General features: G+C 43.1%; 2 protein-coding genes across 8 annotated transcripts in view; one reads left to right on the forward strand and one right to left on the reverse strand.

The window, feature by feature from the left end:
* Positions 1–12,105, reverse strand: part of LOC126236693 (oxidation resistance protein 1) — a 785,360-nt gene that overhangs the window by 706,399 nt on the left and 66,856 nt on the right. The window lies entirely within an intron of this gene.
* LOC126235194 (uncharacterized) overlaps positions 9,843–12,105 on the forward strand; it is a 56,140-nt gene continuing 53,877 nt past the window's right edge. The window contains exon 1 of the mRNA XM_049943924.1: positions 9,843–9,943. Within this exon, the coding sequence (XP_049799881.1) occupies positions 9,843–9,943 (101 nt within the window). The remainder of the gene's footprint in view (positions 9,944–12,105) is intronic.

Here is a 12,105-nt window from a genome sequence, read left to right on the forward strand (position 1 = left end):
TCTGTTGTCAAATCTTGTCGTTGTATTTTTAAAGATGGACTGCGCCTTCCCAGAAACCTTCCAACAAGTATCTATTTGCCACTATTTTATACTGCTTGTATTAACTCATTACAGAATGAACTGTTCATGAGCGGCAGATATTTTAAATTTGGCATGTTCACAGGTATGAAATCTTCCGTTTGGTTCGAAATTGCTACTGGAGGGAGGGGGGATGACTGCAGTTTAACTGACAGGTGGGGGAGAAGAAAGTTGTCCTTAAAAATGCTTTACCGTTATTTGTGATTGCACCTCCACAACTAACAGTTTTGTTCGTGCACTCAACTTCACCTGACCTTAAAACTTGACTCGTCGCTTAACGGCAAGCTTATCCAGACATCAACGACGATGTTATTATATACGGAGCTTCTGTTTAACAAGGCTGGAAAAGGATATTGGCCGTGTCAAAGGAAAACATTTAAGCATTTGCCTATAGCAGTTTAGCTAAACTCAGAAAACCTACCATCAGAACAACCAGACAGGCTTTTGAGCCTCCTTGCTCCAGTAATCCAGTGTGTTAACCACAGAGCCATGTTGATCGATCATTTAGAGTGAGATGAACAGTTTTCACCTTTAAAGATGAATGATTCGCAGAGTCTAGAAGGGGATGGTCATATTTTGGTAACAGACTGTAAGATTAGTTCCAAAGCGTAAGTGTAAGGGGCTAACGGTTTTTGAATAATGCTTTTAGACTGCTGTGGACGTCGCCTGAATGTGTTGTCTTGGACTTCGTTTTGCAGTTTTTACATGCGGGCAGTGTCGGGTAGTGTCTGTGCAGTGACTGGGCACCGCTTATTCCCAAGCCTAAGACGATTAGTGCGTCACATTAGCGATGGCGGGACCACTACACAAACCTGCTCTAGAGTGATTGGGGGTGGTTTCTTCACATACCTGGGTGAATGCTGCGAAGTACAAAAGACAATGTTTGTGGGAGGATATACAGAAAGAAATTCACACAATTTCCAGAAGGTTGGCGCTTTAAGTTAACGTTTACTTTTCGCCTAGTGATTGTTTAGCATTCACTGAAAAGCAACATCTATCGACGTTTAAAGTTCTCCTCGATCGAAGACATATCCCACGTGTATTATGAGCTTTTATCACAGCTTCTCGTAAGAATACGTTTATCGACATAATATTTCAACGGAAGAGTTCAGTGCTTTTACTTCATCTATAACGTCAAAATTAGCAGCAACCACTCATTGAATTATGTTGCCCTCTATGAATAAAACAATGTTTTAAAATTTTGATTAACTTGAGTCGCTGCTTTTTTATGACCAATAGCTGTGAACTAGCTTCACATAAAATCGACTGTATAATGTACCTTAATAAATACGGGTAAGTTACTGCAATTAAATTCAAAAAATCTCACCAGAACGGTTGTTTGATTCAACATAAGGGGATCAGCATTTTTAACTTTTCATATTTTCTCCTACAATTACCTCGTTTCTCATCTCCACTCACGTTAATTACGTATTTTACAATTATGTTTTCTCGGGGGGGAGAGAGAGAGAGAGAGAGAGAGAGAGAGAGAGAGAGAGAGAGAGAGAGAGAGGAGGGAGGGGGGGTGTGTTATTTGACTAGTGAGTTGTGCAAACGAAGTTTTCAGCTGCGAAATCGTGCAGAGCGATAAAGACTGGTACTGGAAGTAAAATTGCAGTAAGCCATAATTTTTTTATCAGCATTTAAGTCGTTCACTCAATTTCACTCTGGAAAATAAACAGCGAGGTGGATGGAAGGCGTAGTGGTTAATGGCCCTCGTAAAACTGAGCTCGGAAGTCTTGCGATATTAAATTTTTGCCCTTTCAGCATTTGGAATTATTGTTCTCACGGCACTTTACTGTTTCAACACGAAATAACCCTTCCGACGATTGGGTTGGATTTTGCGACTCGGTCAAACAGTGAGAAAAAACTAGCAGAAGGGCTTAATTTACGGATTACACTTGACTGTAATACCAAACGTTTTAGCTGACAGGATTTAACGATACGTCATCTCTCTGCTTTACTTTATACAAATGAAAATATTGAGTAATAACATTGTATTAGGTTTCTGCTGTATGCTAAGTTGGTCGGGCATGTTCCACGTAAAGGTGCATCTTTTTGATGCTTTTACGCACAATCCTAAATAAATATTATCTTGTCTATTTCGAGTTTGGCACTGTTGGCTGACTACATGGTGAATATAGGTTCATAATCGACTCCTTCCGTTCTTGGTATTTCACTATATTCAGAATTCGATCGAGATAACAGAGGTTTTCTAGCGGTTTCTCCTCAATGTCGACGCAGCTATGACACCAGTCAGTCACCAAGTATTACTTTACGTCGCCAAATCGGTTTCGTCCGTGTCGCCCACAATCACTGCATTACACTACACGTGATACAAAGACGCCTGGGTATGCCCGATTTTTATCGTACATTGCAAGCAGTAATTCACGCCAGGCGGTAGTCTCCAGGCCGAATGCTTCACCTCGCTTCACAGATATGTTGCATTACTTTCATTAATCGTAAATAACATTCGGAGAACTGTAACCTATTTTGGATTTCTTGGGCATCAAGCTATGGAGCGATATGTGAAGAGGGTGAAATGCTATGAAATGTAGTGTCGCAGTTTGGTTGACCCCTTTCGCACTTCCGAGGGGCATCTTCGTGGCATTTGGATTGTGTGCTACTGCTTTCGTCAGTTGCTCTCGTTTTTCTTAGGCATATTGTATTCTCCACACTTTTAGTTTCTAGAACTCTTTCCACTGTATAATGCGCGGAGACATGCTGAGTGCTTGGCAAGATCTGGGGACTGATCAGCATACAACTGCGCCGCTGCTATCTTAGTTCGACGATGTTCGCCATATAAACAGTTTTTTCGGCCGTCGTATGCATTGTAAATGACTCAATGGCTTTACGAGCAACTTATCTGAACGTAGGCTGATGGACTTCAAGCGCACAAGGAAAAACACGAACCGTACCTGATTTACGAGTTTGCTTACATTTAGTGTAACAGACCAGACGTTTGTGGAACTTTCTGTCCTGACAGCGGTACTGTGGGCCGTGGCGCCGTTACGCTGATAGTATTTGAACAAATCACATACATGGTAAGACAGTGAAGTTCTCTTAGAAGTTTCTTTCAATGCCACAAAAAAGTATATAGTTCCACTAGAAAAAAATAGTCCGTGCAGTAAGTTGGCGATTATAAACGACAAAAATTACTTACAAACGCCAGGAAATTAGCCATATTGTCCGCTATAGCTTGTCGGAAACCGCACTCCGCTTTACTTATTCGTTTTGGAGAATTTGAGGTGGCCCGTCCTACCTGGCTCACCCTGTATACGCTCTGGTTTCCCTCTGTAATTTTCGAACCCACACCTTGCTCCGTTTCAAAATTACCTATTCCTTCGTCCCTCAGGGCATTTCGTACCAGCCTACACACTATTTTAACGAAGTTGTGCCAAAAGGTCTTTCGTACTTAATTCGATTTAGTACCACCCCATCATCGATCATCCCAACTGATCTCCATTCTTCCTGAACACCGTATTTCAGAAGCTTTTATTCTCTTCTGGTCTGGCCTATTTGTTGTTCACGCTTCACTTCCGTAGAAGACTGAATTCCAGACAAATATCTTCACGAACTACCTCATAACATTTAAATTTATGCTCTACGTTAACAAATCACTTTTCGAAACGCTTTTCTCACGTCCTCTCACTTGTGTTGTCGTCAAATGTTCTGTTACGTCAACACTTGTCTAATGCTTTCAGCATCTCATCTCACTACCTAATGTTAATTCGTCCAATATCACCTCAATTAGGATACACTCTGATACCACTGCTTTCTATTTATGTTCATTTTATAACCAGTTTCCAAGACAATGTTGATTCCATTGAGTTGATTTTGAAGTTTTTCCGGAAACAGACATCGAACGAATTCAGAGACGCGCTGCTAGACCTTCCCGCATTTTTCCTGACTTATTTCCATCACTTCTCTGTATCACTCCGGACTGAAAGATTGTGTGATTTCTCGGCTTTCGTTTTGTTTGACATTGTGACCAACAGATCGCAACGATTATTTCAAACTTTAACGATAAGACAAAGCTATATGTAGCCCAGATCAATACGTTTTCTTACGTTTCGTTATTTTAAGGCAATTCCTGCATTATTATAGACTGATAATGTTTCGTTTAACGTATGCAAGGTGTCTAAACACATGCATCAAGTGTCACTTCGATTTTACACATGCCAGAAATTTGGATACCACAGTACTGCCAGTGACTTCTTGAACTGACTGTCACCATGTGAATTTTTTCAGAATGTTTACCTGATTATCCAGGTCATAATGTATGAAAATTATTGTATGTTAGACAAATGTTTAATAAATTTTCTGCCAGTATGGAAAAGGCTATAACCGTATCAGGTGTGTTTAGTCCATACTGAAGTGTGACAAATGTTCGGGGAACGTCCTTTGAAGAAATATGACTTAGTTGTCGCGACATCCTGTTGGTAAATTTAGAAATTCTGTATTCTGCATCTACATCTAATACATACTGCGCAAGCCACTGTATCGGGCATGGCAGAGTACCTTGTACCATTACCAGTAATTTGATTTTCTGTTCCCTCTCTTAACAGAACGAGGGGAAAACTATCTGTATGCCTCTGTACGAACACAGATTAATCTTTTTTTACGTTTCGCAAAATATGCGTCGGCGGCAGTAGGATCGTTCTACAGTCAGCTTAATATGCAGGTCCTCAAAATTTTCTCACTAGTGATTCGGTAAAAGAATGTCGTCTTCCCACCAGAGATTCCCATTTGAGTTCGCAAAGCATCTCCGCAATACCTACGTTCTGATGGCACCTATCGTTAACAGATCTAACAGCCCGCCTCTGCTTCGACGTGTTCCTTTTATCTGACATGGTGGGGATCGCTATCACTGGAGCAGTAGTGAAGTATGGATTGGTCTAACGTTCTACAACGGCCTATTTTACAAATTGGTCACACTTTGCTAAAATTCCGCCAATATACCAAAGTCGACCGTTCGAGTTCCAAATTACTGTCCTTACGTGCTCGTATGATCTAAGTGATAATATGAGCAGCCCCCTTAGATTGTTTGCAGATGACGTTGTTATTTACCGTATAGTAAAATCATCAGACGATCAATTACAAAATGATCTAGAGATAATTTCTATACTGTGCGAAAAGTGGCAATTAGCACTAAACAAAGAAAAGTGCGAGGTCATCCACTTGGGTACTAAAAGAAATCCGATAAATTTTGGGTATACGATAAATTGTACAAATCTAAGGGCTGTCAATTCGGCTAAATACCTAGGAATTACAATTACGAGCAACTTAATTTGGAAAGACCACACAGATAATATTTTGGGGAAGGTGAAACAAAGACTCCGCTTTGTTGGCAGAACACTTAGAAGATGCGACAAACCCACCAAAGAGACAGCCTACATTAGACTTGTCCGTCCTCTGCTGGAATATTGCTGCGCGGTATGGGATCCATACCAGGTAGGATTGACTGAGGACATCGAAAAAGTGCAAAGAAGGGCAGCTCGTTTCGTGTTATAGCGCAATAGAGGTGAGAGTGTCACTGATATGATACGTAAGTTGGGGTGGCAGTCACTGAAACAAAGGCGGTTTTCTTTGCGGCGAGATATATTTATGAAATTTCAATCATCAGCTTTCTGTTCCGAAAGCGAAAAAATTCAAGTGCTTGTTTTTTCCGCGCACCGTTCGAGAGTGGAACGGTAGAGAGACATCTTGAAGGTGGTTCATTGAACCCTCTGCCAGGGACTTAAGGGTGAATTGCAGAGTAACCATGTAGATGCAGATGTATTTTATATAGGTTTGTAACATTACGTCTAGATATTTAATCTGCGAGACTGAACTACTAATGCTATTGGAACAGAATGGTGTATTTTTTCTCACTCATTTACTGTAACTTACATTTTTTCGGTGGTTTATGCATAAAGAAAATAAGAGCAGTTCTATCAGACTTCCCTGGAGTGTTCCTAGGGATAGCCTCGTCTTTTATGAATACTCGACGTATAGGTCGATGTTTAGCTGCGTGAAAGGTCATACGGATCATCATTTTTGCCTCGGCAAATATGGCAACGCAATAGGAAAAAAGTGGATAATGTTGGTACAATGTACCCTCCGCCATGCACTGTACAGTGGCTTGCGCAGTATGTGTAGGTGTCTGTTTGTGTGTCTGGTGGAATCAGTATCAACGGTAATTCTTCAAGGTATTAATTTTTTTTAATTCCTTGTCCTCTAACTCATTTCCCTTTCCAAATTTTGGCTCTGCAGGTAATGTGTCATATAGGCTACATCCCTGTGCCCTTGCGTCCTCTGTTGTTGACATTCTTCTACATCTACATTTATACTCCGCAAGCCACCCAGCAGTGTGTGACGGAGCGCACTTTACGTGCCACCTTTTCTGTTCCAGTCGCGTATGGTTCGCGGGAAGAACGACTGCCGGAAAGCCTCCGTTCGCGCTCGAATCTCTCTAATTTTACATTCGTGATCTCCTCGGGAGGTGTAAGTAGGGGGGGGGGGGAAGCAATATATTCGATACCTCATCCAGAAACGCACCCTCTCGAAACCTGGACAGCAAGCTACACCACGATGCAGAGCGCCTCTCTTGCAGAGTCTGCCACTGGAGTTTGCTAAACATCTCCGTAACGCTATCACGATTACCAAATAACCCTGTGACGAAACGCGGCGCTCTTCTTTGGATCTTCTCTATCTCCTCCGTTAACCCGATCTGGTACGGATCCCACACTGATGAGCAATACTCAAGTATAGGTCGAACGAGTGTTTTGTAAGCCACCTCCTTTGTTGATGGACTACGTTTTCTAAGGACTCTCCCAATGAATCTCAACCTGGTAGCCGCCTTACCAACAATTAATTGTATATGATCATTCCACTTCAAATCGTTCCGCACGCATACTCCCAGATATTTTACAGAAGTAACTGCTACCAGTGTTTGTTCCGCTATCATGTAATCATACAATAAAGGATCTTTCTTTCTATGCATTCGCAATACATTACATGTGTCTATGTTAAGGGTCAGTTGCCGCTCCCTGCACCAAGTGCCTATCCGCTGCAGATCTTCCTGCATTTCGCTACAATTTTCTAATGCCGCAACTTCTCTGTATACTACAGCATCATCCGCTAAAAGCCGCATGGAACTTCCGACAATATCTAGTAGGTTATATATATATATATATGGTGTTACAAAAAGGTACGGCCAAACTTTCAGGAAAAGTTCCTCACACACAAATAAAGAAAAGATGTTATATGGACATGTGTCTGGAAACGGTTAATTTCCATGTTAGAGCTCATTTTAGTTTCGTCAGTATGTACTGTACTTCCTCGATTCACCGCCAGTTAGCTCAACTGAAGGAAGGTAATGTTGACTTCGGTGCTTGCGTTGACATGCGACTCATTGCTCTACAGTACTAGCATCAAGCACATCAGTACGTAGCATCAACAGGTTAGTGTTCATCACGAACGTGGTTTTGCAGCCAGTGCAATGTTAACAAATGCCGAGTTGGAAGATGCCCATTTGATGTATGGATTAGCACGGGGCAATAGCCGTGGCGCGGTACGTTTGTATCGAGACAGATTTCCAGATCGAAGGTGTCCAGACAGGAAGACGTTCGAAGCAATTGATCGACGTCTTAGGGAGCACGGAACATTCCAGCCTATGACTCGCGACTGGGGAAGACCTAGAACGACGAGGACACCTGCAATGGACGAGGCAATTCTTCGTTCAGTTGACGATAACCGTAATGTCAGCGTCAGAGAAGTTGCTGCTGTACAAGATAACGTTGACCACGTCACTGTATGGAGAGTGCTACGGGAGAACCAGTTGTTTCCGTACCATGTACAGCGTGTGCAGGCACTATCAGCAGCTGATTGGCCTCCACGGGTACACTTCTGCGAATGGTTCATCCAACAATGTGTCAATCCTCATTTCAGTGCAAATGTTCTCTTTACGGATGAGGCCTCATTCCAACGTGATCAAATTGTAAATTTTCACAATCAACATATGTGGGCTGACGAGAATCCGCACGCAATTGTGCAATCACGTCATCAACACAGATTTTCTGTGAGCGTTTGGGTAGGCATTGTTGGCGATGTCTTGATTGGGCCCCATGTTCTTCCACCTACGCTCAATGCAGCACGTTATCATGATTTCATACGGGATACTCTACCTGTGCTGCTAGAACATGTGCCTTTACAAGTACGACACGACATGTGGTTCATGCACGATGGAGGTCCTGCACATTTCAGTCTAAGTGTTCGTACGCTTCTCAACAACCGATTCGGTGACCGATGGATTGGTAGAGGCGGACCAATTTCATGGCATCCACGCTCTCCTGACCTCAACCCTCTTGACTTTTATTTATGGGGGTATTTGAAAGCTCTTGTCTACGCAACCCCTGTGCCAAATGCAGAGACTCTTCGTGCTCGTATTATGGATGGCTGTGATACAATACGCCATTCTCCAGGGCTGCATCAGGGATTCCATGCGACGGAGGGTGGATGCATGTGTCGTCGCTAACGGAGGACATTTTGAACATTTCCTGTAACAAATTGTTTGAGGTCACGCTGGTATGTTCTGTTGCTGTGTGTTTCCATTCCATGATTAATGTGATTTGAAGGAAAGTAATAAAATGAGCTGTAACATGGAAAGTAAGCGTTTCCGGACACAAGTCCACATAACATTTTTTTTTCTTTGCGTGTGAGGAATGTTTCCTGAAAGTTTGGCCATACCTTTTTGTAACAAGCAATGGTCCAATAACACGCCCCTGTGGCACGCCAGAGGTTACTTTAACGTCTGTAGACATCTGTCCATTGAGAACAACATGCTTTCTCGTCCATAGACTCATAACTGCATTCTGGTTTATTTACGAATTTAAGACCACCCTCCGCTCTACATTTCATCCACGATAATTTGAGAATCCGTTAGAGCCTACTTTGGAGAAAGCGTAAGAAAATGAAAACGCCTTCTGGTTTTCTATTTGTGCTGGCCCGCCACGCTAAAGACTGGAAGTGTTCACACGGTGCACTCACAGAGTACTGCGTGACGGCGGCGGCGTGCCGTGGGCAGGCCAGCAGGTGTCACCGGTCGCTGACCTCTAGGCTCGCCACTGTCACGGAACTTCCTAAGGAAGAGCGGCGAGCGGCGGCGAGGCACGGCGGAAGTGTGTCCGCTGGGCGCGCCAAGTGGGGCGTGCGGCCGCATTCCAGCCTCCACACTCCAGGCGGCCAGCCATAGCCAGCCAGCCCACAGGCGGGGGCAGACACAGGGCAGGCATCGACCGGCGGGCGACTGACTGCCTGCGGCCGCGTTGTGCAACGCAGCGCCACGGAACGCTACGTGCGCGGGAACGAGAAGTAACGGGAGCCTTGTCCCCGTGACACAAACAAACAACTCAGTCCCGTCCCTACTCGATACAACCTCTCCTCAAATCAACAATGCGTAGGTATCTATTTTATAGGCGTAGTCGTAGGAAAATACTGAAGATCTGGTGGACAGAGCGGATATCTGATGATTAAGTGCTAAATCAGACTAAAGTGAAAAGATATTCACAGTACAACTTCGCTAGGAGAAGGCATTGGATCATAGGATGCTTCTTAGTGTATGTATATGTGGGGGAGATTATAAAATGTTGTGTAAGAAGAACAAGGCCTGAATATTGTAGACAGTTTAGGATGGATGTGGGATGCAGTAGTTTTGACGAGATCAGGAGACTTGCACAGGATACCCTAGCGTGAACAGCTCCGTCAAACTTGTCGTCTAAATACTGATGACACCACCACCACCACCACCACCACCACCACCACCACCACCACCAAAAGAACGTTCTACATGTCCATCTGAAACAACCTACTACATGCTGAGTTGCAGGTATGTCATTCTCCATTCTCCAATCCACTCGGCAAACTCTGCGTAGTGAAAGAAAATTAACGGTTGTATGCTACCATCTACGCGTAAACTTTCTAACGTATCATTCGGGACAACGCTGAAGGGTCTGTACTCTTGAGTGTTGCAAACTGCGTCAGGTTGGGGTTTTTTTCCAGTATGGACCTTTGTGCTGTTCAGTTATAACAGTTTCTTTTTTTCTCCATGCAATATTAATTCAGAATCCTAAAGTGGGACAACGTATTACGAACATTTGGTGAGTAACGGTAGAATGTTTGCAGATGCGGAAAAATCTTATGAATCACTGTATGCATGTCATCTCGTTACCTACGAGCTCCCGAGGCTATATCCAGCTTCGGACTCCAGCGAGAGGCGATAGAGGTGGAGGTGCACGACAATGGCCAACAGTACTGAGACCGCAACTCCCCGCTGTCTGAGAAAGGCCAAAAAAAAAAAAAAAGGACGATTATGGGTATTTTACTGGTCAGTCATTTGCGTGTTTCCAACTGACATCTATTTTATTTGCATCAGGCTAGTATTACTAAAGTTAATATCGATTGATTCCATTTTAAGTACGTCAGCAAGATATTACGAGGCTCAGTGCCTTGTTTTTGCATAATACATGTGGATTTTTTTTAGTTCAAATATAGATCTTTTAGTTTGCTTAGAGAAATGTTTGACTGAGCCATTTTGCATTTACAACTAAATACAGAGCGGGGACTTAGTTTGTATCGTTAATTGCTGCTTGAAGCTACGACCTGCGTGATTTAGAGGCTGATATTTGGAACTCTCACTCCCGAGCGACGGAACGTGTTTGTCGGGGTGACCAACTATTTATTCGCCGTCAGATACTAAATTCACTGTCCCAGTCGTGAATGTTGTGATGCAACACTAATAATATCGGGATTTTTATGGTAGGGCCCCAATAATGCTGGTTCAGCTGAGCGAAAGGCTTACATTTTTTACGATACGAGGTGTGGCTAGAAAAAAACCGGACTAGTACTGGTGAAACAATAAAACGAATGCAATAAGGCTGAAAGTCGCGTGGCCTGTCACGTGACTCTCGCTCCGCCAACTGCTCGAGTTTCATCTGCCTCCTGCACTCAGTCTGCCCGTGGCGTCTGTTTTAAGTAGTTGACGTTTTGTCTGTGCGTCGGAAAATGTTGAGGGTACAGAAAGAACAGCGTGTTAACATCAAATTTTGTTTCCAACTAGGAAAATCTGCAAGTGAAACGTTTGTAATGTTACAGCAAGTGTACGGCGATGATTGTTTATCGCGAACACAAGTGTTTGAGTGGTTTAAACGATTTAAAGATGGCCGCGAAGACACCAGTGATGACACTCACACTGGCAGACCATTGTCAGCAAAAACTGATGCAAACATTGAAAAAATCGGTAAACTTGTTCGACAAGATCGCCGTTTAACAATCAGAGCAGTGTCTGAGTTAACAGGAGTTGACAAGGAAAGTGTTAGGCAGATTCTTCATGAAAGTTTCAACATGAACAAAGTGTGTTCAAAAATGGTTCCAAAGTGTCTCACAATTGAACAGAAGGAACGCCGAAGAATGATTTGTTCTGACATCCTGGAAAACATTGAAAGTGATCCCACCTTCTTACAAAATGTTATTACTTGCGATGAATCGTGGGTTTTTACTTACGATCCCGAAACTAAACGCCAATCGATGCATTGGAAAACTCCTGGTTCTCCACGACAAAAGAAAGCACGATTGTCAAAATCGAAATTCAAGGCAATGATGATTGTTTTTTTGACATCAAAGGGATTGTGCACATTGATTGGCTACCAGAGGGACAAATAGTGAATCAGCATTACTACATTAGCGTCCTGGCTACCCTACGTGAGCGAGTACGGAGAAAACGGAACGATTTGTGGAGAAAAAAGTCATGGATCCTTCACCAAGACAATGCCCCAGCTCACAGTGCGTTGTCAGTGAAGACGTTTTTGGCAAACCACAACATTCCCATCTTAGATCATCCACCCTACTCACCTGATTTGGCCCCCTGTGAATTTTTTCTTTTCTCTAAAGTCAAGTCAGCTTTGAAAGGAACTAGATTTGAGACTGTTGAAGCAGTAAAAGAAAAAGCGACGGAAGTAATGTATGGACTTACCGAAAATGGTCTGCAGCATT

Source organism: Schistocerca nitens, chromosome 2, assembly GCF_023898315.1.
Source record: "Schistocerca nitens isolate TAMUIC-IGC-003100 chromosome 2, iqSchNite1.1, whole genome shotgun sequence".
Lineage (NCBI taxonomy): Eukaryota > Metazoa > Arthropoda > Insecta > Orthoptera > Acrididae > Schistocerca > Schistocerca nitens.